The sequence below is a fragment of the Neomonachus schauinslandi genome, chromosome 5, assembly GCF_002201575.2.
Source record: "Neomonachus schauinslandi chromosome 5, ASM220157v2, whole genome shotgun sequence".
Taxonomy (NCBI): domain Eukaryota; kingdom Metazoa; phylum Chordata; class Mammalia; order Carnivora; family Phocidae; genus Neomonachus; species Neomonachus schauinslandi.
The window spans coordinates 140939156-140966778 of NC_058407.1; the positions used below are offsets into that span (position 1 = coordinate 140939156).

At 49.3% G+C, this 27623-nt stretch overlaps 1 protein-coding gene across 1 annotated transcript in view; it reads left to right on the forward strand.

Annotated features, from left to right (window-relative positions):
* Positions 1-579: 579 nt before the first annotated feature.
* The window catches only part of C5H16orf96 (chromosome 5 C16orf96 homolog), a 36813-nt gene continuing 9769 nt past the window's right edge, over positions 580-27623 (forward strand). Inside the window, exons 1-12 of the mRNA XM_021698011.1 lie at positions 580-999; positions 11791-11895; positions 13073-13153; positions 13316-13402; positions 13510-13836; positions 14203-14851; positions 16834-16919; positions 17229-17339; positions 21477-21551; positions 22279-22443; positions 26528-26646; positions 27304-27366. Coding sequence (XP_021553686.1) covers positions 580-999; positions 11791-11895; positions 13073-13153; positions 13316-13402; positions 13510-13836; positions 14203-14851; positions 16834-16919; positions 17229-17339; positions 21477-21551; positions 22279-22443; positions 26528-26646; positions 27304-27366 — 2288 coding nt within the window. The remainder of the gene's footprint in view (positions 1000-11790; positions 11896-13072; positions 13154-13315; positions 13403-13509; positions 13837-14202; positions 14852-16833; positions 16920-17228; positions 17340-21476; positions 21552-22278; positions 22444-26527; positions 26647-27303; positions 27367-27623) is intronic.

The following is a 27623-nucleotide window of genomic DNA, read 5'->3' on the forward strand; positions in this document are numbered from 1 at the left end:
GTGGGCAGGGCCATGCAGGGTTCAGACCTGTGGGAAGCCAGCTGCCTCTTACCCTTTTTACCACCAGCCCCACCCCCGCCAGAAACCCGAACACCTGCAGGGCATTTGAAGCACGAAGCTGGTCTCTTTTCTCTGCATCCTCTTTTCTCAAAACCCAGACTTTCCTAACTCCAAGAACTCTCTCCTGTCCTGATTCTAGAGGCTTCCAAGAAGCGAGCTGCTTCCCCATCACCTTCGCTGCATGCTTCTTGGAAGGGGTCATCGGTCTTCCATAACTGAAGGGCTTGAACTGAAAGGCTGACCGTCCATCTGTTCAAACACCCAGCACCTTCTAATTGAGCACCCACCCTGCCCCACTCCGGGCTCTCAGAAGCACGCCCACTCGCCCACGTTCTCTGGTGTCCTAGCAACCAGAAGCTCTCATCTGAACTCCGGCCCGGACAGAGGCCATTTTCTCCCATGACCTGCTGCCTCCCTGGACCTCTGCGGATCTGTCCACACAGCTTGTGGGTTCCCTGAAAGCCACCACTTGTCCCCGAGGACGCCCAGAAGCCCAGCCACACCGAGCCTACCTGCGGGATGAGCTTCTCACTCACGTTCTCCGAGCTGGTCAACATCGCCATCCCGCAGTGCGGGGTGGTGAACTTCAAGGCCCTGCACCTCCTGCTTCAGGGCATCCTGGAGCACATCCACATGGCTGAGCTCAAGAAGGTCCTCTCAGGAGACGAGGACTTTCTCCAGACCTCACCAGTTGTGTTCATGCCCCGGGAAGCAGACGCCCAGCCCGTCCTCAGCCCCATGAAGAGGCTCAGCAATGTCTTTGACCACGTGGTGAGCCGCATCGACAAGATGGAGAGCCAGCTGGCCGTGCTGCAGGACCTGCCCTCCACTTCCCAGCTGCTGGAGGGCAGCCAGGGCAGGGGCCAGCCTGCCCAGGACCTGTGGCACCTGATAAAGCTCCGGAAGATGGTGGAGGGCAACGAAGAAGCCACGGCAAAGGTAAACCACCTGGCCTCCCGAAGCTTCCTGCCCTCCTTGCTCTCCTCCCAGGCATCTTACCCTCTATTCCCTTATGTCCCTTGTGATGGGCTCTCCCCAAACACAGGGGCAGGAATGGGGCTTTGGAGTAAGGCAGAGCCAAAGCTCCAAGCTTGTATCCTTTGTCAAGTGTTGAGGAAAGAAGCCAGACACAAAAGGCCACATATGGTATGATTCCATTTGTATGAAACAGGCAAATCCATAGAGACAGAAAGCAGACTGGTGGTTGCCAGGGGCTGGGGGAGGAGGAGAGGGGTAGGGAAGGATAGCCTAGTGGTTATGAGGTCTCCTTTTGCAGTGATGAAAAGAGTTTGGAAACACAGACCAAAGTCTGCCATTCCCTGGTTCCCTCATCTCCTCACTGTCCCCTTCACCCTCGAAGCTCTGTTTGGCTCCCTCCCCAGGGAAACCGCTAGAAGGAGCGCTCACCATGCTCCAAGTGAGCCAGAGGCTTATGTCTGTTAGCTCCTTTGATCTTCATAGCACCTCTGTGAGACAGGTGTGATTACGATCCCCAGCTTACAGGTGAGGAATTGAAGCACTGAAAGGTTAACCCACTCAGGGTCCCACACTGTCAGAAAATGGGGAGGTGGTGCAAACCTGGGCCAAGAGAGTCGGTAAAAGGCATAGGAATGTAGAGTGCTGAGCGTGCTGTCACTTACCCACTGGAATGGTCGGGCGATGATCATGGTTTCCCCCTCCCAGGATTGCCTAGAGATAATACTAAACAAGATAATGCGTGGGAAGTACTCAGCACAGAGCTCCAGGTATTCTGGGCATCCAATCAGTGGCCACTGTTAGTATTATCCAGAGACTTGAACTGAGCAGGGAAACTGGGATGACTGGGACCTCAGCAAAGTCAGGCACCAGAGCCCTGAGGGACAGGGAGAGGGTGCGGTCTGGCCAAGGTGGGCTGAGAGGTGAGGCAACATGGACCAATATTAAATCAGGTGCTCAGTGAAGAAGCCAGACACACAGGACTACATACCACATGCTTCTGTTTCTATGAAACACCGAGAACAGGCAAATCCGTAGCGAAAGAAAGTAGATTGGCATTTGCCAGGGGCTAGGAGGTGGGGGCAGTGGGAGTGACTGCTGATGGGTACAGGGTTTCTCTTCAGAGTGTTGAAAATGTTCGGAAACTAGATAGTGGTGGCAGTTGCCAACCTTGTGAATGTACCGAATGCCACTGAATTCTTCATGTTACCACACACACAGCAGATATTGGCAGATTGGATTAAAAGAAAAAAAGGCATGATCTCACTATACCCTCGACAAGAGACATTCTAGATTCAAAGACCAATCGGTTGAAAGTAAAAGGATAGAAAAAAAGATATGCCATGCACGCCGCAATCAGCAGAGAGCTAGAGTGGCCATGCAGCTCATGTCAGACAAGACAGACTTGAAGACGGGAATTGTTGCTAGAGATAAAGAAGGCTGCATGGGTGGCCCAGTTCAGGTTATGGAGGCCTTGGAGGCTAGAAACGTGGACACAGTGTCCGAGCAGCCTTCCCCCCTCCCCGCCCCCGCCTGCCTTGATGGGTGGAGACTTCTGGAATGCACAGTACCCAGAGTGACCCAGCCAGCTCGTGAAGGACGCTGGCAGACAGGCTCGGACATGGGTGTGCAGCCCTCAGAGGACTGTTTGCACACCTAGGATTAGAGAATGTGCCCCCCCAACTCCAGGCCTGGCTGCGGTTGTGGGGAGTTACCACAATGACCGCCTCCCAGCCCCTCCTCTTCGAGGGGGTTGCCATGGTAGCTGGCTCTGGGATGGTGCAAGCTGCTTAGCTAAGTGTCTGCACCAATCAGCGGGTCAGGCTGGCAGACCAAATGTCATGTCGATGTCCAGGTCACCTCACCTGCCGCTGACCCCCTTCCTCTAGGGCTGGCGTCCTTTACAAACACCTGTCAAGGTGTGAGGGCCCAAAGTGGGGAAAGACTAGCCTGCCAGCCCTAGCACCCACCCCAGACGGGGTGAATGGTGCCCAGAAAACGAGGGCTGACAACAAGGGGGCTCTTGAAAGGTTTGCGGGGCTCCACAGGCATGGTTAGCACACTGCCAGATCTGGAGCTCGGGCACTGCCACAAGTCCTTACTAGACGCTGAGATTGCAGCGTCCCTCACCCTCACCGATAATTCTCTGCGGTGACGACTATGTTGTGCACTGGGGGATGTTGGGCAGCATCCCTGGCCTCCACCGTCTAGGTGCCAGGAGCGACCCCTGGTGGTGACAACCAAAACTGTCTGCAGACTTGGCCAAATGCTTGTTGGGGGCCAACTCGCCCCTGTTGAGAACTGCTGAGCAAGGAAAACTGGGCTCCCCTTGCTCGCAGTATGTACTTGTCCCCGAAGACCCCTCAGGAGGCTCCGACCCAAGGCTTCCCGAGCCTGCTGGAGCACCAGCCCCACCTGCGGAGCTCTCCCAGAATTGCAGGCTCGCAGGCCCTGCCCAGAACCAGAGTTTGATTGATTGATTTTATTTATTTGAGAGAGAGCGAGCAAAAGAGCATAAGCAGGGGGAGTGGCAGAGGGAGAGGGAGAAGTAGGCTCCCCGCTGAGCAGGGAGCCCGAGGAGGGGCTCAATCCCAGGACTCTGAGATCATGAACTGAGCCCAAGGCAGACACTTAACCAACTGAGCCACCCAGCGCCCCCACTCCTGACAAAATTAACAACTCCCAAATAGCCATCCAATAGATTGTATTGGACTTACCCCAATTTTTTCTAAAACAAGGATGCTATTTTTTTACAGCTTTGTTGGAATATATTCATACATATATTTGTGTGTATACCAGAATATTCATCCATTTAAAGAGTATGGTTCAGGGACGCCTGGCTGACTTAGTCTGTAGAGTGGGTGACTCTTGATCTCAGGGTCATGAGTTCAAGCTCCACATTGAGCATGGAGCCTATTTAAAAAAATTTAAAAAGTGCACAGTTCAAAAAAAAAAGTGTACAGCTCAGGGATTTTAGTATATTCACGGAGTTCTGCAACTATTAAAATCAATTTTAGGACATTTTCAACAGCCCCCCAAAAAACCCTTAACCATTAGCTATCATTCTTCTTCCTGCTCCTTCTTGAGCCCCACTTTTGCACTTACCATGATGTCTTCAAGGTTTATCCATGCTGTCCCATGTATCAGTACTTGACTCTTATCATTGCCAAATGCTATTCCACAGAATGGATAGATTACTTTTGTTTATCAGTTGGTGAACATTTGGCTGTTTCCCCCACTAACACTAGGCTGTTAGGAGTCGTGGCCCCTATGAACAGTGGGGTACACATTTTCCTGTGGACGTATGTTTTCATTTTTCTTGGGCATATACCTCATGGTGGAATTGCTGGGTCACATGATCACTCTGTGTTTCAGGTTTGAGGAACTGCCAGGCTGTTTCCCAAAGTAGCTGCACCATTTTGCTTTCCCACTAGCGGTGGGTGAGGGCTCCAATTTCTCTGCCTCCTCACCAACGCTTCTTAGTTTCTACCTCTTTGATTCTAGCCACCCTCGTGGGTATGAAGTGTACCTTATTGTGGTTTTGATTTGCATTTCCCTGGTGATTAACTGTGTTGAGCATCTTTTCGTGTGCCTACCAGCCATTTGTGTCTTTTCTTTGGAGAAATATCTGTTCAGATTATTTTCCTAGTTGTAATTGGGTTGTCATTCTATTGTTGAGTTGTAAGAGTTCTTTATATATGGGCGCCTGGGTGGCTCAGTCGGTTGAATGGCTGGCTCTTGGTTTTGGCTCAGGTCATGATCTCAGGTCCTGGGATTGAGTCCCGAGTGGGGCTCCATGCTCAGCGGGGAGTCTGCTTGAGGATTCTCTCTCTCCCTCTGCCCTCCCCCTGCTCAAACACGCACGTGTGCACACTTTCTCTCTCTCTAAAATAAATAAATGTTAAAAAAAAGTTACTTATGTATTCCGGATATATGATGCCATGTGTGTGATTTGTAAATTTTTTAAGATTTTATTTATTTATTTGTCAGAGAGGGAAAGAGAGAGAGCACAGCAGGGAGAGCGGCAGGCAGAGGGAGAAGCAGGCTGGAGCCCGATGCGGGGCTCAATCCCAGGATCCTGGGATCATGAACTGAGCCGAAGGCAGACGCTTAACGACTGAGCCACCCAGGCGTCCCTTGTAAATGTTTTCTGTCATTCTGAATTGTCTTTTCACTCTATCGACAGTGTCCTTTGATATGCAAAGTTTTAAATTTTGCTGAAGTACAGCGTATGCCTCTCTTTATTTTGTCACCTTTTTTGGTGCGGTGTCGCTTATGCTTTTGGTGGCATATCTAAGAAACCACTGCCTGACCAAGGTCACGAAGATTTACTCCTATGTTTTCTTCTACAACACAGGAGTAAATGGTTTATGGTTTATCTCTTACATCTAGGTCTAGGAGCCACTTTCACTTAGTTTTTGTATATGGTGTGAGGTAGGAGTCCAGCTGCATTCATGTGGATTTCCAGCTGTTCAGTACCATTTGTTGAAGACAATTCTTTCCCTATTGATTTGTTTTGGCACTCTTACTGAAAACCAACTGACTGTAGACGTGAGTGTTTCTTTCTTTCTTTCTTTCTTAAGATTTTATTTATTTATTTGACAGAGAGAGACAGTGAGAGAGGGAACACAAGCAGGGGGAGTGGGAGAGGGAGAAGCAGGCTTCCCGCGGAGCAGGGAGCCCGATGTGGGGCTCGATCCCAGGACCCTGGGATCATGACCTGAGCCGAAGGCAGTCGCTTAACAACTGAGCTACCCAGGAGCCCCGACGTGAGTGTTTCTTTCTGGACTCCCAATTCCCTTCCATTGATCTATGTATCTTTCCTTATGGCACTACCGCACTGTCTCAATTACCTAGCTTTGCAGAAAGTTTTGAAATCAGGAAGTTTGAGTCTTCTAGCTTTGTTCTTCTTTTTCAAGATTGTTTGGCTATTCTGAGTCCCTTGCATTAACATATGGATTTTAGGATCAAGCTGTCAATTTCTATGAAAAAGAGCACACTGGCATCTTCATAGGGATTAAGCTTAATCTGTAGATCAATTTGGGAAATCAGTCTTCCATCCCAAGAAATACATAGCACAGGGTGCTATTTATTTATTTATTGATTGATCAATCAGCTTTATTGGAATATAGTTCACATACCGTACAATTCATGCATTGAAGGAGTGGACAATTCAGTGTTTCTAATCTATTCACAGAATTGTATAACCATCACCACAGTCAATTTTAGAATATTTTCACCACCCCCAAAAGAAACCCCATACCCTTTATCACCACTCTATTTCCTCAGCCCCCCCCTCCAACTCACCCCCAGCCCTAAGCAACCACTAACCTGCTTTCTGTCTCTATAGATTTGTTTATTCTAGATGCTTCATATAAATGGAGTCCTGCAATATGTTGTCTTTTGTGTTAGGATGTTTTGAGAGAGCTCGAGCACGAGCAGGATGGGGGAGGGCAGAGGGAGAAGGAGAGGGAGAAGCAGACTCCCCACTGAGCAGGGACACCAACGCTGGGCTCCATCCTAGGACCCCAGGATCATGACCTGAGCCGAAGGCAGATGCTCAACCAACTGAGCCACCCAGGCATCCCTGTTTGGATTATTTTACTTAGCGTCATATTTCTGAGGTTCATCTTTCTGCAATCAGTACTTCATTCCTTTTTATGGCTGAATAATACTCCATATTATGAATATATCATGTTTTGCTTATCCATCTGCCAGTTGATTGACATTTGGATCATTCCCACTTTTGGCTATTATGAATAATGCTGCTATAAATATTCATATACAAGTTTGTGGACCCATGTTTTCATTTCTCCTAGATATATACCTAGGAGTAGACTTGCTGGGTCATTTGGTAACTCTATGTTCAGTCTTCTGAGGAACTGCCACACTGTTTCCTAAAATGGCCACACCATTTTGCATACCCACCAGCCATGTGTGGAAGGTTCCAATTTCTCCACATCCTCACTAACACATTATTTTCTGGCTTTTGATTCTTTTTTTTTTTTTTAAGATTTTATTTATTTATCTGAGAGAGAGAATGAGAGACAAACAGCATGAGAGGGGGAGGATCAGAGGGAGAAGCAGACTCCCCACTGAGCAGGGAGCCCGATGTGGGACTCGATCCCAGGACTCCAGGATCATGACCTGAGCCGAAGGCAGTCGCTTAACCAACTGAGCCACCCAGGCGCCCTCTGGCTTTTGATTCTAACCATCCTCATGGGTATGAAGTGGTATCTCATTGTGGTTTTGATTTGTGTTTCCCTGATGACATAATGTTGAGCATCTTCTCATGTGCTCATTGGCCATTTGAATATTATCTTTGGAGAAATGCCTATTCAGATTTTTGCCCATTTTAATTGGGTTGTCCTATTTGTTGCTGGATTCAGTTTGCTGATATTTTGAGGATTTTTACATATATATTCTAGTTTTCTTGTGATGTCTTTGTCTGATTTTGGTATCAGGGTAATACTGGTCTCATAGAATAAGTTTGGAATTCTTCTATTTTTTGGAAAAGGCTGTGAAGAATTAGTATTAATTCTCCTTTAAATTTTTGATAGAAGGGGCACCTGGCTGGCTCAGTTGGTAGAATAGGTGACTCTTGATCTTGGGGTTGTAAGTTCGAGTCCCACATTGGATGTGGAGATTACTTAAAAATAAAATTTTAGGGGCGCTTGCGTGGCTCAGTCGTTAAGCATCTGCCTTCGGCTCAGGTCATGATCCCAGGGTCCTGAGATCAAGCCCTGCATCAGGCTCGCTGCTCCACGGGAAGCCTGGTTCCCCCTCTCCCACTCCCCCTGCTTGTGTTCCCTCTCTCACTGTCTCTGTCAATTAAATAAATAAAATCTTTAAAAAAATAAAATAAAACTGTAGGGATGCCTGGGTGGCTCAGTTGGTTAAGTGTCTGCCTTCGGCTCAGGTCATGATCCCAGAGTCCTGGGATCGAGTCCTGCATCAGACTCCTTGCTCAGCAGGGAGCCTGCTTCTCCCTCTGCTTATTCTCTCTCTCGCTCTCTCTCTCTCTCATGTGCTCTCTCTCTCTCTGGCAAATAAATAAAATCTTTCTAAAAATAAAATTAAAATTAAAATAAATAAATGTCTGATAGAAGTCATTGGTGAAGCCATCTGTGCCTGGGCCTCTCTTTGTGGTATTTTATTATTATTATTATTATTACTATTTCAATGTCTTCACTTGTCTTAGGTCTATTCAGATTTTCTATTTCTTCTTGAATCAGTTTTGGTAGTTTATGTCTTTCTAGGAATTTGTCCATTTCATCCAGCTTAACTAATTTGTTGGCCTACTGTTGTTCATAGCATTCCTTCATAAGTCCTTTTATTTCTGTAGGGTCAATAGTAATGTTCCCTCCTGTATTTCTGATTCTTCTCTATTTCTTGGTCAGTCTCACTAAAGATCTGCTAACTTGGTTGATGTTTTCAAAGAACCAGCTTGTAGCTTCATTGATTTCCTGTCTTATTTTTCTGTTCTCTATTTCATTAGTTTCCATTTTACTCTTTATTGCTCTAGTTTTTCTGCTTGCTTCAGGTTTAGTTTGCTCTGCTTTTTCCCAGTATCTTAAGGTTAGCTTTAGCTGCATCCTATAAGTTCTGGTGTGTTATGTTTTCATTTTAATTCATCTCAAAGTAGTTTGTTGTTTTTTTTTTTTAAATTTCCTTGGTGATCTCTTCTTTGACCCATTGGTTATTCAGGAGAATGTTGTTTAATTTCAATTTCTTTGTCAGTTTCCAATAGTTTCCTCTGTTATTGATTTTTTCTTTATTTTTTTAAGATTTTATTTATTTATTTGACGGAGAGAGAGATAGCAAGAGCAGGAACACAAGCAGGGGTAGTGGGAGAGGGCGAAGCAGGCTTCCTGCCGAGCAGGGAGCCTGACGTGGGACTCGATCCCAGGACCCTGGGACCATGACCTGAGCCAAAGGCAGACGCCTAACGACTGAGCCACCCAGGAGCCCTGATTTTTTCTTTAAATCCATTGTGGTCAGAGTACACATTTTGCGTGATTTCAGTCCTTTTAAAACATATTGGGACTTGTTTTAATGACTAGCATACCGTCTGTCCTATAGAATGTTCTGTGTGTGCTTGATAAGAATGTATATTCTGACATTGTTGAATGGAGTGTTCTGTAGGTGTCTGTTATGTCTAGTTGGTTTATAATGTTGTGCAAATCTAGGGGTGCCTGGGTGGCTCAGCTGGTTAAGTATCTGACTTTGGCTCTGGTCATGATCTTGGGGTCCTGGGACTGGGCCCTAGATTGGGCTCCCTGATCAGCAGGGAGTCTGCTTCTGCTTCTCCCTCTGCCCCTCCCCCTGCTCATGCTCTCTCTTTCTCTCAAATAAATAAAATCTAAAAAAAAAAAAAAAATGTTGTGCAAATCTATTTTCTTGCTGATATTCTATCTAGTTGTTTTATTCATTATTTTTTTTTTTTTAAAGATTTTATTTATTTATTTGACAGAGAGACAGCGAGAGCAGGAACACAAGCAGGGGGAGTGGGAGAGGGAGAAGCAGGCTTCCCTCCAAGCAGGGAGCCCGATGCGGGACTCGATCCCAGGACCCTGGGACCATGACCTGAGCCGAAGGCAGACGCTTAACGACTGAGCCACCCAGGCGCCCTGTTTTATTCATTATTGAAAATGGGGTATTGAAGTCTCCAACTATTCTTTTGAATTGCCTATTTCTTCTTTCAGTTATGTCCATTTTTGCTTCATATATTTTGGGGCTACGTTGTTAGGTGCATATATGTTTATAATTATTATATCTTCCTGAGGGATTGACCATCTTATCATTATAAATGTTCCCCTGTGTCTCTAGCAACAATTTTTGTCTTAGAGTCTATTTTATCCAATATTAGTAGTATAGCCATTCCAGTTCACTTTTTTTTTTAATTTTATTTATTTGAGAGAGAGAGTGTGACTGAGAGAGGGAGCATAAGCAGGGGCAGTGGGAGAGAGAGAGAAGCAGACTCCTCGCTGAGCAGGGAGCCCCACATGGGGCCTGCCCCAGGACCCCAAGATCATGACCTGAGTCAGAGGCAGACGCTTAACCCACTGAGCCACCCAGGCACCCCTCCAGTTCCCTTCTGATTACTGCTTGTATGGTATATCTTTTACTATCTTTTTTTTTTCACCTATTTGTATCTTAGACTATACATTGTGTCTCTTGTAGACAGCATGAGGTTGGATCATGTTTTCTTATCCATTTTGCCAATGTCTGCCTTTTAACTGAAAGTTTAATCCATTTACATGTAATGTAATTACTGATAAGAAGGACTTTTGCCATTTTGCCGTTTGTTGTTTTTGTTAGTTGAATGCCTAACTATGCACTGGACCCTTCATATACATCATCATATTTTTTTTTCATCATCACATTTTTAAAAGATTTTATTTATTTATTTGAGAGAGAGAGCACAAGCAGGGGGGAGCAGCAGGCACAGGGAGAAGCAGGCTTCCTGCTGAGCAAGGAGCCCAACGTGGGATTCGATCCCAACACTCTGGGATCATGACCCAAGTCGAAAGCAGGTGCTTAACTAACTGAGCCACCCAGGCGTCCCTCATCATTACATTTTTTATACTCATTTTATGATTACAGAATCTAAAACCTAGGAAGATGCAATTACAATCCCAGTCAGTGGTGGAGCTGAGCTATGAGCCATCAGCTCATTAGCTCTTGTCTGGAGGTTTCCTCACTGGTCCTCTGGCCTCCACCCTCCCCCTCCCAGGGCCAATTTACACATGCAGCCAGAGGGACCCTTTAAAAATGTAACTCTGGGGCGCCTGGGTGGCTCAGTTGGTTAAGCGACTGCCTTCGGCTCAGGTCATGATCCTGGAGTCCCGGGATCGAGTCCCGCATCAGGCTCCCTGCTTGGCGGGGAGTCTGCTTCTCCCTCTGACCCTCCTCCCTCTCATGCTCTCTGTCTCTCATTCTCTCTGTCTCAAATAAATAAATAAAATCTTTAAAAATAGGGGCGCCTGGGTGGCTCAGTTGGTTAAGCGACTGCCTTCGGCTCAGGTCATGATCCTGGAGTCCCAGGATCGAGTCCCGCATCGGGCTCCCTGCTCAGCGGGGAGTCTGCTTCTCCCTCTGACCCTCCTCCCTCTCATGCTCTCTGTCTCTCATTCTCTCTCAAATAAATAAATAAAAATCTTTAAAATCTTTAAAAATAAATAAATTAAATTAAATTAAATTAAATAAATAAATAAATAAAAATGTAACTCTGGGGGTGCCTGGGTGGCTCAGTCAGTTAAACGTCTGCCTTTGGCTCGGGTCACGATCCCAGAGTCCCAGGATCAAGCCCCATGTCAGGTTTTCTGCTCCGCAGGGAGTCTGCTTCTCCCTCTCCCTCTGATCCTTGCTCCTCTCATGCTCTCTCTCTCTCTAATAAATAAATAAAATCTTTAAAAAATATATAAGTAAATAAATAAAAATGTAACTCTGATCATAACTGCCTTGCTGATGTTCCAGTTACTCCCACTGAAAGTCCTGACATGTTTCATAATGAGACTCCTGGTTAATGAATGCATTCAAATGCAGAGTTGTCTCCTTCCCACCCAGGCCACCTGAGATCTCAGCATTGACTTTGGTGTCATTTGCTGGCCTCTGAGCATGTTCCAGCCCAGGCCTTGGTAGAGCTAAGAGGACTTCTTGGATCATGGCCAACAACAGAGAATTTCTGCATTTTATATACCTTTTCCCCCAACCACACCAAACTTTACATTTTCCCCTCTTCTTCCCCTTTAGTCCATGAAGACTCTGCAGGATTTGCTTACTGACATTTATGCACTCAGGAACACCACTGAAACTCTCAGAAAGGATGTGGACAGACTGAAGGACATAGTTGACAAGGTAGACCCTCTCCAGCATCTTCTAGGCTGGCCATGCTGCTTGGACCTCAGGTGGTTGGGGTGACAGGGTACATCTAAGGAGCCTATTCTTAGTCAAAGAACACAGCTATGAGAGCAGGAGAAGGGGTTAGACATTGCCCAGCCACTTGGCCCATCCCACTAAACTCTCCATGGCTCCCACACTTCTGGGTTATGACATCATTTGTAAGTAACAGAAACCTACTTCATCATGGCTTAGGCAAAAGAAAAGAATTTAATGTCTCATTTACTAAAAAGTCCACAGTTGCCTTCAGGTACAAGCAGATCTAGGTGCTCACACTCCATCAACATCTCTCTGTCAGTGATGTTTTTCTGTGGGTTGGCTTCATTCTCAGGCAGGTACTCCCTAAGACTCCAGGCTTGCATACCAACAACTTAGCAGAAAGAGAACACCTTTTCCTATTCTGTAAAGCTCTGTCCACACTGAAATGTGGAACAAACCTAGCACAGGCATACAGGCTCTCGCCCTTGAGAGTCACAGGGACATCAACCCAGGTACATACTCACTCCTTACCATGATGTGTAAGGACACAATCCCTGAAGCCTGAGGTCACAGCTGGTGAGTCAGAGCTGGGCTCAGAGGCCAGGCCTCCACACCGGCAGGCTGGTATTGTGGCTGAGGTTTTACAGCTTGTCCCCGGATAGCATGGTTTGGTGTATTATCCCCAATTCACAGGTCAGTGTACACATTTGATTGTCATGGCAACTGTGAGAACTTGGTCTGGGTAGCTCCCGTCTGAGAAGAAAGGGCATCACAAAACACTACAAAGGAAAAAAAAAAAAAAAAAACCAAAACACTAAAAAGATTCCTTCAACAAATCTGTTGGAGAAAACAGTGCCTCCTCAGCCTACCTCTTGGAGATTCTTAATGTACTTTTTTTTACCACTAAAGGCTCTGGAAAGTCCTGCACTGTAGAAGCCCATTGAATACTTTTTAAGCCCAGCATTTTCCAAACTTATTTTCCCAGGAAACCCTCTTCCACCCCTTTCCCACTCACTGGGAAACACTTGCTTTGGAATCTGTTCTTCCTTCTCCAACTCAGTCACTTAGAGCTGAGTCCTTGTCTTTGAGCTGTGGGGCAAGCAGGGCCAGGACCAGAACCTGCACCCCTGGCCCATGGACTCGGCTTATTTGACAGATGCAGCCAGAAAGAATGGATACTTTGTTCGAAGATCTGAAAGGACAGAGCAGGATGATGAGTGCACTGCAGCGGGAAGTGGTAAGAGCCTCCGCTTCCCTTCCCACTCCCCTGACCTCCAGGCGGGGGTGCTGCGGGCAGGGAAGAGTAAGGAAGAGAACACAATCTAGAAAGGCAAGTGTGGACAAAGGAGCCACCCGAGGGCATCACCCCTCATTCTCAACCTCCTCTCCTGCCCCCCAGGTTACTCTCCAGAGCAAAATCCTCACCATCCCCAAAGCTGAGGACGTGGTGCTCTGGAGCAGCCTCCACGAGGCCATGTTCAACCCCGTGAGTGAAGGAGGAAAAGGAGGGGCAGCAGCAGAGGGTCGGGGAAGGCAGGGTGACCGCTGAGCTGGCCTGGAGCAGCCCTGGGCAGCCTCGCCCCTTTTCTGCAGGGAACTTCTGCAAGAGGAGCTGGTCCAACACAGATTGAGGATTCGGACCTGTGGCAGTTGGTGGAGCAGCTCCCGGATACTGGTCTTCCTCAGACCACCGAGTACCGTGAAGCTGTTGGTCGTGTCCAGATTTCAGAGGCCATCCAGAGCCCTAGGTTACTGGAGACTATCTGGCATTATGAGACCCCCAGGCAGCTACAGGAGGAGGAATATGACCAAGCTGTTCTACTCACTGGGTCCCAGGGGCCAGGGCAGGCTCTGGGGCTTGAGCACGGGTCTATGCCCACACCGGGGCCACGGCCCGAGGCCATGCCTGCTCCGGGGCCTGTGCCGGGGCCCAGTCTGACACCGGGGTTCACACTACCACCTTGGCCTCCATTCATACCTGGGCCTGGCCCTGGACCTTGGCCTGCCCTTGGACCTGGGCCTGGCCCTGGACCTTGGCCTGCCCTTGGACCTGGGGCTGGCCCTGGACTTTGGCCTGCCCTTGGACCTGGGACTGCCCCCGGGCGTGCACCTGCCCCAGGGCTTCAGCCTATGCCGAGAGAACGCTGGCCTTCCCCCAGAGGCTTGTCCAGGGCTAGCACGTGGCCCTTCTGGGGCTCAGGCTTCTTGGAGCCTGCACAGTCCCAGGACTTCAGGTCCCCACCGCCAGCCAGGGAGTTTAGCTCAGCGTGGCCCTGTCTGCTGCAGTCACAGTCTGGCCAGGCAGAGGTGCACCTGCTCCCAGCTGTCTCAGAAATTGAGGAAGACTATGTATCCCAGGACGTGCCAGCCCCTCAGGACAGGGCCCCCGGGGCTGGGGCCCCCAGGGCTGGGGTCCCCAAAGAAGCACCCGCTAAGACTCCCCAGTCTGCCCTTCAGCGCCTGAAGACCACTGCAGCCATCGCGGCCGCCGCCGCGGCCTCCTACACAACGGCTGCCACCTCAGCGGCCCGGAGAGCCGAGGTTGTCGCCAAGGCTGTCAGGGATGCCCCTGCCACCAAGTTGGCCACCATAGCAACGTCCGTGGCTGCATCCGGGCCCTTAGGGGCATTCGCAGACAGCCTGGGTGCGGGCTCTTCTCGCGGGGCCTCGGCTTTCACTGAGGACACAGAGGTGGAGGATTTGAAGGTGTTGGGTGAGGACCTCTCTCCGCTGTACCCTGCTACCAGCCTCCCTCCTGAAAGGACCCTGTCCCAGGTCATGCTGGCTGCCCAAAAGGCTATGACCCCTGAAGACAAGAAGACGGCCGTCAGGTACTCCATGGGCCGCATAGCCCAGATGCCCATTAGACACGACTCCCTGAAAGAAGAGTTTGCCCAGCTGTCATCCACCCTTCAACAGCGCTTGAATTACCTAGGTAGGCCTGGCCTGGTTCAGGCCCTCCCTCCCTGCAGCCTTCGAGAAGTCCCTCATCTCCTTCATTGAGCTCCCCCAACAAAAGCTGTATTAACCATTAGCCGTTCATTCCTTTGGCTTCAGCATCTGCCTCTTACTAGTCTGTTCTTTCACCATGAATGTACCGTGAGGTCTTCTCATAGGGGAGAGGGGTGGTTAGGGTCTAACGCTGGCCCTGAAGAAGGAAAATCGCATGTCACAATGACTCTGGAAAACTCCCCTTCCACAGTCCATACAACACAGCCCTACTGTACAATGTTTCAATAAGTCTGGATCCCACCAGAATGACCCACTGAACAGACCCCAGATGATGTGGTCCGTGTGGGATTAGGAGCTACTGCCGGGCAAACATACGTATCCTTAAAGACCACAGAAGCTTTCTGGGTGGCAGCCGAAACGATAGATTTATGCTCCGATTTTATGCCTTTGACGGGCAAAATGCTCGCTGAGGGGAGTGGAGGGCAGAATAGCCTAGTTGAGTAGTTTTCAACCTTGTGCTCCCCTCAGCATCCCCAGGGGGCTGCGCCCCACCCCTGGAGCTTCTGATGTGGTTGGTCTGGGCAGAGCCCAATAATTTGCATGTCTCACTTATTCCAGCAGCTGATTCTGCTGCTGGCCAAGGGGACCCACTGTGAGGCCCATTGCCCTACGTTGTTTGAACCGTTATCTTGCTTTTTTTTTTTTTTGCTCCCTGCCAAGCACAGTAGTTGAATTACGTCAAGTCTATAGGTGGCGTTACCCTTAATTGGCAGTGCTGTTCTACAAATCTTGGAAAGAAGACGTGGAACTTCAGCCAGCTAAATAAACTAGGCTGCTCTCAGTGAATACTGGTGTGCCGCTGAGAACACGATAGTAATAGATTTAAATTTAAAAGGTAAAGCCATAATAGCCCAAATTCTACTTCTGACCAGCTGCCATTTTTGTTAAGAAAACTCAAGATAGTTTGTAAACCTATCTTGGCTCAGATTTCTCCTCCCTTCCTAGGTGTGTCCTGTATGTTAGTTTTTAACCTCTTGTCGGGAACTTGATATAGGGTACTTTTTTTTTTTACCGCCTCCTTCTTTGTTAAATCCCCCTTTCTATCTTGTGGTGAGATAATGCACTTCATATACTCTCATAAATAAGGTGCTTTGTAGTTTTGCTCAGGACCTTTTTTTTTTTTTTTGGAGTTACCTCTGTTCCCAACACAGGGCTCAAACTCATGACCCCAAGATCAAGAGTCATATGCTCTACCAACTGAGCCAGCCAGGTGCCCCAACTCAGGGTCTTTACTGAGAGGGGAGTAAATTCCAGAGAGGCCTCCCTAGGCCTGTGCTGTCTAATATGATAACCAGGAGGCACACGTGGCTATCGGGCATGTGACATGGGGCGAGGTCCAGCACAAATGTGCTCTAAGTGTGAAGCGCACATCAGATATTAAAAACAATATGAAAACATGAACATAAGATATCTCACTTCTTTTTATCCCATATTGAAATGATACTATTTTGAATATATTGGATTAAATAAAATATCAAAATTAATTTTACCTGTTCCTTTTTTTTATTTTCAAAGATTTATTTATTTTAGAGAGAGGCACAAGTGGGGGTAGGGGCAGAGGGAGAGGGAGAGAGAGAATCTCCAGCAGACTCCTCGCTGAGCATGGAGCCTGATGGGGGGCTCAAGACGGGGGGCTCAATTTCACAACCCTCAGATCATGACCTAAACCATATCAAGAGACGGACACTTAACTGACAGAGGCACCCAGGGCCCCCTCCTTTTTTGATTTGTTTAAAGAATGTGGCTCCTAGAAAATTTTAAATGACCTTAGAGGCCCCTAGGCTCACATTCTCTTGCTTTGGACAGTACTACTTCCAGCGACTCCTTTCAGAAGCAGGTGGAGCTCTAGATGAAGCCTCTTTCCCCATCCCTGCCCCAGACAGCCACCCCCTCCTTTGCTTTCAGCTAATATGGGAGCCTCCTCCAAGCTTGGGACGACAGTGGACATACTGCAGGAAAAGATCGGGAGCCTCCAGAGATCCAGGATAAAGGCGAGTGCCCCAGGCAGAAAGAGCTTCAGGGGATGGGCGGCTTGAGGCGGGCTGATGGCAGAGTCCCTGACCCAGGACAGCCCATAGCTGAAAGGCAGCCTGGGGGAGTCAGTGGGGCCGAGGAGGCAGACCTGGCAGGTGCAGGGGTCCCAGTGGGTTGTGCCTGTGTGGTTCCCATGGCAAGGGTCTTTGGGGGCCACCGAGGTGGCAGGCTGGAGACGTGCTGGCCTGGTATACTCTTCATGCCCCTTCCCCAGCCATGGTGACCTTAGAAGCAAAGGCCTTTGTGTCCGTGTCTCCCCCTTTTAGGAGGAGGAACTCAAGACAGTTTGGGGTCACCAGATAGAGAAGATAAAGAATCACCACATCGTGCTGGACAGGGCAGTGGAGAAGCTGCAGATTCGCTTGGATGACTTGAAGGTCTGGGGGCTTGGGTGGGCAGCTGCAGGGAGGGCTCCTCGCTTGGACATTCGGACCCTCCCTGAAGGTCTCACGGATACAGCAATGGTGGGGAAACCAGGGCCACTGCACTGGCATTTTACTTTGTGTGAATTACACCTCAGTGGAAACAGACAAATCCCACCACCCCCACTTGCACCCCCAAACGTAGAAACAAGAGGGCCTGAGCAATGTCTGTGTTACAGACCACTGGGTCAGCCGCCCCAGAAGGGTGCCTGGCGCATAGCAAATGCTCAAAATGTGCTGAAGGAATCAGTGAATGAATAAGAGGATTTCTTGCATCAACTGTTAGGTTCCTAACGTTTCCCCTAAGCCAGATTGTTGGTGAATTCTCAGCATTGGGGCATGGGGCGAGGTGGGGGGTGTCTTTCTGGAACGGCAGATTTGCTGACCCCACAATTGTGTAGACACAGAGCGCCTAGCTGGGGCTCACTCGGCCCAACACCCACTCCCAAGGGCCTGGAGGGTCTGACTCAGCTGGCCTGATGACCCTGACCTGATGGTCCTCAGGACCTGTCCAGTCCGTGCCTTGTCTCAGAGGTGTCCCCGACCTTTGGAGGAGGACTCAGAGTCATTCCTAGCAGGAGGAGGTGACCTTCCCTCAGAGTATAAGAGACAAAACCCCACACAAAACCACTGGAGATGGTTTCCATGGGGGCTTCCGATTCCAAGTCAGGGGGCTATTGGTGGGATGCACGAGGATGTAGGAGGCGCAAGGCGAAGGCTTATCTCCCCCTCCCAAGACCATGACACAGAGGAATCAGGCTACGACACACACAGGGCGCCTTTGGTGCGGAAAGAACTCCTGAAAGGGGAACCAGTCGTAGCCTGAGCGAGGGTGAGGGTGCTGTGTGTGGCCAGAGGGGCCGCAGGCTTGCCGGCACAGACTTTTGTGAATGCCGAGATTGGGAACTCCCTTGTCTCTGGCCAGCTCCAGGCCCTCCCTGTCACCTGTCCTGTGGAGAGGCTGGGCTGCCGTGCCCTGCAGGGTGCCTCCCCCGACGGAGACAGGAGCCAGCGCCCGCCCGCCCGGCGAATGCGTGATGTGTGCCCAGCGCTCTGGCCCGCCCTACGCCGGGGGAGGGAGTCGCTCACTGTCTGCCTCCGAGTAGCTGTCGCTCGTCGAGGGAAACTGCAGAGGACAAGGCCTGACCAAACAGTGCCAAACAGAACAAGTCAGCCTTTGTGCTGCCTGCCCCTGTGCCAACAGGAATCCGTTGCTTATAAAAGTTAACCCTGGAAGGACCTGGAGCAGGGTTCCATATACAACCCATGTTTCGTTAAATATTTCCTAAATGAATACAGGCGATAAGAAATCAGCAGCCCTGTGGAGCCCTTCCCGGGGAAACGAGGGAGGGCAGACCCATCCACCGTGGTTCTCTCGCAACATCTGGAGATGTGACGCTCTCCCTGGATGTCTGCGAGAAACATCAGGAACACAGCAGGTGGCACAAGAAATCCTCTTATTCATTCACTGAGTCATTCAGCCACTGCTACCAGCATCCACTTTGCACCAGGCACCCTGCTAGTGGCTGGTGATGCTGCAGTCAGCAAGACAGACACCCTCCAGGCCCTTCGGGGGGAGGGGTCAGCGGTGCATTTGTTTATTTTTAACTGGAGTGTAATTTATACACAGTAAAATGCCCGAGTCTTTTTTTTTTTTTTAAGATTTTATTTATTTATTTGAGAGAGAGAGAATGAGAGACAGAGAGCATGAGAGGGAGGAGGGTCAGAGGGAGAAGCAGACTCCCTGCCGAGCCGGGAGCCCGATGCGGGACTCGATCCTGGGACTCCAGGATCATGACCTGAGCCGAAGGCAGTCGCTTAACCAACTGAGCCACCCAGGTGCCCCAAAATGCCCGAGTCTTAAGTCTAAGAGCTCAGTCCACGTCCGCCTGTTTGTGTAGCCATGCCCCCACCATCCAGTCAAGACGGAAATGTTTCCGTCCCCTTGGCGTGCTTCTCTGAGAGTTTCCCACCGAGAACCCAGCCTGAAAATAAGTGGGGCCAAACTCTTTCTTACGGACCTTACGGAAAACGTGATTTGCGTTTTGCAAGGGGACAAGTGTCTTCCATAAGCCAGAGGCTACATTCCAAAACCATTCCTGGAACAAACGGTGATATTCAGAGTTTGGGCTTGGTGCGGGAGGACACGGATAAGGTGGCCAGTGGGTACGGAGTGCTGACTCTGCCAGAATTAGCCAGAAGATACCACTTCTTGTCTCTCCAGGCTGTGGGAGAGGCATGGGATTAGTGCCCCCTGAAAGAGCAGGAAACCGATCCAGGCAAAGAAGCCAGTCAGGTTCACCTGGACGGGAGGCAGCCTGGTGTTAGGGTTCAGAGCCCTGGCTATGGGTTAGATAGGCCTGGGTTTGAATCCCGGTTCTCCCACTGACTGGGTGTATTTGTTTCCTGGGGCTACCGTAAGAAATGATCGAAAACACTAGGCACCTGTTCCATCACGTTCTGGAGGCTAAAAGCCCAAAATCCAAGTGTTGGCAGGACCTTGCTCTGACGGAAGGCTCTGGGGGAGGATTCTTGCCTCTTCCAATTTCTGGTGGCTCCAGGCATTCCTTGGCTTGTGGCCACATTCGTCCAATCTCTTGTTTCCCTATTCCCTCTGTGTGTGTCTGTCTTCATCTCCTTATAAGGACATCAGTCGATGGATTCCAGTATGACCTCATCTTAACTAATACATCTGCAAAGACCCTATTTCCAAATAAGGCCACGTTCACAGGTTCTGGGAAGGCATGGATTTTGGGGAAGATGTTAATCAACCCAGTACACCGGTGACCCTAACAGTAGAAGTTAGAAGATCTAAGCCTAATCACTCCTCTTTATTTCTAGATTTTAACTAGAAAGAGCCAAGTGGAGATGTAAGTATTAATATTGGGCCTGATGACTCCAAAAGGTCAGGGCTCTCTGCTGATGTGGGGTTGGAGGAAGCAACCTGACTTGAGGCCCAAACAGAGCCTTCCTTCCACACCTCCACTTCCCATTCTAGACCTGGGGGACCCATCTTCAGGCAAGGTGGATGTAATGGAACTTGGCATTTATTAGAATTAGGTTCAACTTCAGGTAACCTAATCTCTCCCCCCGCCCACAAATAACTGACTTAAACCAGGTGTAAGTGTATTTCCCATTCACAGTCAAGAAACTCAGAGGTGGTTGGTCCAGAGCTGGTATAGAACTCCATGGTGTATGACTTCCATTCCCAAGCTCACCTCAAGGAACAAGATGGCTACTGGTGCTCCAGTCATTAACTCTGCCTTTAAGCCGGCAGTGGAGAGGACATACTTCATTAAATATTTCTTATTTTTCCTACCTACTTCCTGCCCACTTCCATTTACACCCCAGTGGTCATACTGAGCTATAAAGGAGGGTGTGAAATGAATTCATGATTCCGGCTGCCAGGTGCCAGCTCAAAGTTTGGGGGCTCTGTTTCTAATGGTGAGAGGGAAACCAGAAATCAAGGAAGCAGCAGAAGCCTATTTCCAGCTTTGGAGAAAATGTGGCTGGGGACAAGGCTCTGGGGACATGGCTCAGAAGGTGTGAGGCTCTGAGGCTCTTCCCAAGCAGGTTAGCCGCTGCTGCTGTCACAGGGAGGGTCCGGAAGGTGGAGAGCGGGCAGAGTTAACGGATGGAGCTGGTTCTTCGTGGAGTGAGGGGGTAGGATATGAGAGTTTCCCCCCAACACTGGGGCACAGCATGTGCGCCATGTAAGTGCTTGGTGGATAAATAGACTCCGGTTCTCACCGGGACCCCATTACAGATAAGAGCTGAACTTGCCTCAAACTTCCAGGGAACCAAAGTGTTAGCACTCGTTTACATTTTCCTTCCTCAAGTCTGCTCCCCTCCCCCCGTGCCACCAAGTTCTTATGATGCCACCTCTGAGGGGACATCTTGTCCCAAGGCTCACGTTCCTTCCCTTCTGATCTGGTCATCTGGAATCCACACCTTTGGACGTGCCCACCCTACCTGCTAGCCACCTGGCCCCATTGTCCCTTCCCAGCAGCGTGGCAGGTGTGGACGTGGGAGGAAGACGTTATTTCCAAGGTATCCAGGGATGGGGAACATGCCATTTTCTTCTGTTCTTAGATTGTCCATGCTCAAATTAAAAACCTTGAAATGCATAAGGTGGACAAAAGTGTGATGGAGCAGGAGTTGAAAGAGGTGAGTGGGGGCGCCTGGGTGGCTCAGTCGGTTAAGCATCTGCCTTCAGCTCAGGTCATGATCCCAGGGTCCTGGGATCGAGCCCCGCATCAGGCTCCCTGCTCAGTAGGGAGTCTGCTTCTCCCTCTGCCCCTTCCCCCCTCATGTTTGAGCTCATGCTTGCACTCATGCACAGTCTCTCTCTCTCTCTTTCTCTCTCTCTCAAAGAAAATCTTTAAAAAAAAAAGGGGGGGGGAACAAAAATGTTTAAAAAAAAAAAAAAAAAAAAAGGAAAGAAAGAAAGAAAGAGATGAGTGAGCAGTTTCCTCTCTCCTCCTGCCTGTGCATCCTGAGCCCAGCTCTCCCACCCAGGGGAATGGAGTCATCCAGCCAAGACAAAAACCAGGCAGAGAACCTCCCACAGTTTCCTTCCATCTTTCTCATATAGAAAGGCTAGGGAAGCTTCCCCAAAGTTGTCCTGTCAACTCCTATTTTCAGTGACTCAGAATTAATGACAATTTATTATGTGAACTTAAAAATCATGCACCAGCTTCTCCATCCACAGGAAGACCTTGGCTTAGACATGACGGTCATGTTTGAGCCAGTTAGACCCCAAGGTTGAATTTAAACCAAGGCCGGGCATTCAGGGTCCCGGACTAAAAAACACAGACCAGAGTGGTTGGATCCCCCAACTTCCTCCTGCTCCCACCCCAGCATCCCTGGCTCCCTGAGTCCCCTGTGTCTCTAGAAAGCTGACAGGAGCACCCTGGCAAGCAAGGCGAGCCGGGCCGACCTGGAGACAGTGGTGACAGAGCTGAACGAGATGATTCAGGGCATGCTCTTCAGGGTCGTGACCCATGAGGATGACTGGAAGAAAGCTCTGGAGCAGCTGAGCAAGGACCTGAGCACCAAGGTGAGTACCCTATAGCAGCCGTCACCTGCTGCGTAACAAGTAGCCCTGAAATGTGACACCTTGAAACGACAAGTGCTCACAGTTGCTGAGGGCCAGGAATTGGGGAGCAGCTTAGCTGAGGGACTCAGATTCTCCCATGAGGCTGCAGTCAAGAGGCCATCCAGGGCTTCAGACCACTAAAGTGCCATTTCCAAGATGGCACCCTCCTGTGGCTGTCAGCAAGACACTGTACTTCCTTGCCACTCAGACTTCTCCTCAAGTCTGCCTGAGTGGCATCACAACATGGTAGCCTACTTCCCCAGAGCGAGTGACCCAGGAGAGCCCTACGGGAGCTGTGTATTGTCTTCTAGGACAGCCACACCACATCATTTCCGTAGCATCCTATGGTTCCACAGGCGAGCCCTACTCCGTGTGAGAGGGTGTGAGGACCGAGAGGTGTGGGCCAGGAGCACCTTGGAGGCTGACTACCATAACTCTCCTGCCTGGCCCAGCAAAGGGGCATGGCAGGGTGGCGGTGGGGGGCGGGGGAGATCTGCTGATCATTTATTTCTTCTTCTGTCATTTACTGACCACCTGTGATAAGCCAGACTCTGGAGAAATGTTGATAATGAGTCCCAGCCCCTGCCTTGATCAGGACTGTCCAGTAGAGAGACAGCAACAGTCAAACCAACAATTACAGTGCTGTGCAGCTCCTGAAGTTTGGGTTCAGAGTCCAGCAGCCCTGGGTGCAAGTCCCAGCTCCCCCTGAGCGGCCATGGGCCCCAAGTGGTATGACCTCCCTGAGCCTCAACTTCCTCCTCCACAAAGCGAGGATTTGTTCGTTCATCAACTGCGCAGTGGGCACCTACAGTGGATGTAACGACAAGCAAAACAGATATGGACGTGTTTCTCTCAGGGACACGTTCCTCATAAAAGTCACACATATCAGTGCGGAATCGCAGCCTGAGTGAGTCCAGTCATCTACAGAAAACTGACCTACTTTTCTTCAATAATTCAATGATGGGGTGGGGAAAAGAGTGGAGACAGACACTGTTCTAGATTACAAGTGTCTCCAGAGACAAAACAACCAAACGCAGCTCATGAGGAGACCTGGCTTGTGTCCTGGTTCAGTTGCGCCAACTCTACACATGGGCTGGGAATTGGTGCAAAGTCAGGAATTCCTGTTCGTGTGTTCGGTGTCCTGAGGGCGTTGCGGTCATGTAAGAAAATGTCCTCACGGTGGGGGGGCGTGGGGGGGCACAGTTGGTGGAGGCTCTGACTCTTGGTTTCAGCTCAGGTCGTGATCTCAGGGTCGTGAGATCGAGCCCCACGTCAGGCTCCATGCTCAGCGCAGGGTCAGTTTGAGATTCTCTCTCTCCCTCTGCCCCTCCCCATCTCAAAAATAAATAAATAAAGCTTAAAAAAAAAAAAAAGAAAAAGAAAATGTCCTCATGAGTACTACGGTATTTATGAGTGAGGTATCATGGTCTTTCTGTTTTAGAGAAAGAGAACACATGGGGAGGTGGGGGAGGGAGAGAGAATCTCAAGCAGGCTCCACACCCAGCTGGTTAACCTTTAACCATTTTAAAATGACTAAATCGGTGGCATTTTGTACATTTACAGTGTTGTATAAGCACTACCTCTGTCTGGTGGTAAGACACTATCATCTCCCCAAAAAGAAGCCCATACCCATTTAGGCAGCACCTCCCCAGCCCCTGGGAACCACTGGCCTTCTTTCTGTCTCTGTGGGTTTGCCTATTCTAGACATTTCATATAAATGGAATCATACAAACTGTGACCTTTTGTGATTGGCTTCTGGCACTTAGCATCGTATTTTCAAGGTTCATTTATGGATCAGATCTCCATTCTTTTTTATAGCTGAATACTAATTCCATCGACAAGAGAGACCACATTCTGTTTATTCATTCGTCTGTTGATGGACACTTGGGTTGTTTCCACCTTTGACTATTATGAATAATGGTGCTGTGAACATACACGTACACATTTTTGTTTGAATGCCTGTTGTTAGTTCTTTTGGGTAGATAGCCAGGAGTGGAATTGCTGGGTCATATGGTAATCCTCTGTTTAACTTTTTATAGGTAGGGGTGATATATCATGTCTGCAATTCACTCTGAAATGATTCAGAAAATGAATGGATACACATATGTACAGATAAAGAAAATGTGGTAAAATGTTAAAAGTTGATTAAATGGATGTCCAAGTGTCCTTTGGACTATTCTTGCAACTTTTCTATAGATTTAAAAGTTTTCAAAATAGGAAGCTGGGGGAAAGAGTCTTCTTGGGGTGCTGTGCACTTTGTGTCACCTCGGGTCGGCAGGTAGGTCATGCTGGCCGGTGGTCCCTTCAGTGGTGAAGCAGATTCATCAGAGCCCAGCGATGCTAGGCTGATGTCATCACTGTAAAGGTACATTCCCGCCTTATAAGCAGCAAGTGATTTGGGGGTGACCCTTTGGCACCCTGGAAATGTCTATTGCCTCATTGGCCATTCTTCTAGTGCCTTCCTCATAAATTGAGAATTGTTTCCTGAACTGGTTATTTCATGGTTGCAAAATGGTGAGTTCTCTAATCTTAGCATTGCTTCTCCATTTACCAGCTGGAAATCCATAAAGAAGAGCTCTCCCTCATCAGCTTGAGCCAATTACCCTGAAATATGGTTCTTGCAGGAAAGACAAGAACAATGATGAGCTATTTCCTTAATTACCTGTGTTCAGGAATGATATCACTGCTAAAGACACCTCCAATATATGGTGGCAAATGGAGGTTTCTGGGGGGGGTTTTTTGTTTTTTTTTTTTAATTTCTTTTTGTGAATGTCACTGTGAATCATGAGTTTTAATGTATTCAATTCGCTCAATCAGTTAAGTTACTATTTCTTTTGTCACTTACGTGTTCTCATCTTTGGCCTGTGAGCCGGCTTCTGAGCCCTTTGACTTGACCCTCTGTCTCAGAAAGCGGCCTTGGTTCCTTAAAGGACAAAATGTTCCAGGCTCATCTTCAACATTCCCTTCCTCAGACCTGATTCAGTCATTTCTCTACAGAGTCTCGGTTCCTGTTAGTGGGGAGTGGTGTTTAGAGACCAAACTGTGGGCACTGGAAGGAACACTTTAAACTACACCCAACAGGGGCGCCTGGGTGGCTCAGTCGTTACGCATCTGCCTTTGGCTCAGGTCATGATCCTGGGGTCCTGGGATCGAGCCCCGTGTTGGGCTCCCTGCTCTGCGGGAGGCCTGCTTCTCCCTCTCCCATTCCCCCTGCTTGTGTTCCTGCTCTCTCTGTGTTTCTCTCTGTCAAATAAATAAATAAAATCTTGAAAAAAAAAAAAAGGAACATGTAAACTACGCCCAACATGGGGTTTGCACTCATGACCCCAAGATCAAGAGTCACATGCTGGATTTAAAAATTCACGAGTCCCACTGTGAAAACCAGTCTGGCAGTTTCTCAAAAAGATAAACATAGGGTCACCATACAACTCAGCACTTCCAGGCCCAGGTGTGTACCCAAGAGAAATGAAAATGGGTCCACACAAAAACTTGTACACAAATGTTCATAGCAGCATTACTCATAATAGCCAAAAAGTGGAAGCAACCCAAATGTCCATCAACAGATGGGTGGATAAACAAATTGTGGTCTATCCATCCACAAACTGTGGTGGAATATTATTCAAACCATAAGAAGAAATGAAGCTCAGATTCATGCTGCCACCTGGGTGACCCTTGCAGACATGATGCTGAGTGAGAGAACCAGACACCGAAGGCCATGGATTGTGTGATTCCATTTATATGAAATGTCCAGAACAGGCAAATCCATAGACAAAAACTGGATTAGTGGGTTGCCTACACCTGGGGGTTTGGAGCTCACTTTGCCACTTGCAACAGCATCCTTTAGGAGATGAACCTTAACCTAAGGTTCCTTTTTGTCATTTTCCTTTTCCTTGACCCCCTCACTGTTTCGGTTTAATCTTGTTACACTCTGTGTAACTTTGCTGCAACTCCTTTTCTGGAGTGAAGCAGTGTGGGGGTAGGGTGGTGGGGGGGCGGGGGGGTGAATTAGTTGACTAAATGCTCTTTTCCCTTCGGCTGTTTGCAGCTGGTCCACAGTGATTTGAATGGTCTGAAGAAAGACATGGATGAGATCTGGAAAGTACTCAGGAAGCTCCTGATTGAAGGCCTCCGATTTGACCCTGACAGTGCTGCTGGCTTTAGGAAGTGAGCCCCTCCTGGGTAGGGGTGCTGATCCCAGAGGCTGGGGAGACCCTCTCTCCAGAGAGGAAACCAGAGGGGAATCCCAGTGGATTCTGGGAAGAAGGGTTCCAGACCTGTGGACCCAGGGGAAAGGGGTGGGGCTTCCTGGCTTCGGGGAGGAGGGTGAAGGTGGGATGGAGCTGAGGGCACCGAGGGGCTCTGGCCTTGGCTGTCGAGGGGCTCCAGGAACCCATATGCTCCAAAGCCCTCTTGCCACAAATGAAACCAAGGCTCACAGAGGGTAGGGGCCATGCAAGGCCTCACAGAGAGCCTGGGGATCTGGGACTGGAGCCCTCTTGCCATGTCCCCCACCCCATCCAGATAGAGCCCCAGGCAGAGGGACTCATCCTTCCAAATATCCCCTGTGTAGGGTAGCTTTCCAGAGGCCCCTGGTTTTAAAGACCTCCATTGTGTTGGGGGCAGGAACATTAACTACACACACTATCCCCTACCTGTGCCCCAGGCAGCCACAGGATAGGGATCAGCAGGGGCCAGCAGAGCCGACTTGAGCTGAGCTGGGCCAGGTCAGCGGGGGAGTAGGGTGTGGAGGGAGGTCCTGACCCTGAGGAACAGACAGACCTTCCCCCACCGTGCACCAGCTGACGGCTGGCTGTCTTCCAGGAAACTGTTTGAGCGGGTGAAATGCATCTCCTGCGACCGGCCAGTGGAGCTGATGACGGGCCCGTGAGTACCGCCGCCAGGGGGCGCCCACGCCCACCCGGTCTGTTTGGATTCCCCCCACCTACCCGCCTGGGGAGGTTCTAGGTCCATCATTTATCTGTCCGTCCGTCCGTATACATTATTCCGTACACTTGATTTCATTTGCTCCCGGTCCCGGGCAGGGGCACTTGGCATCCCCTCCTTCACCAGCCCTGCCTGGCGCCTGCTGTGTCCCATGCTCAAGATCAACTCCAAAAGCAAAAGGATAGAAGGAAACTGGG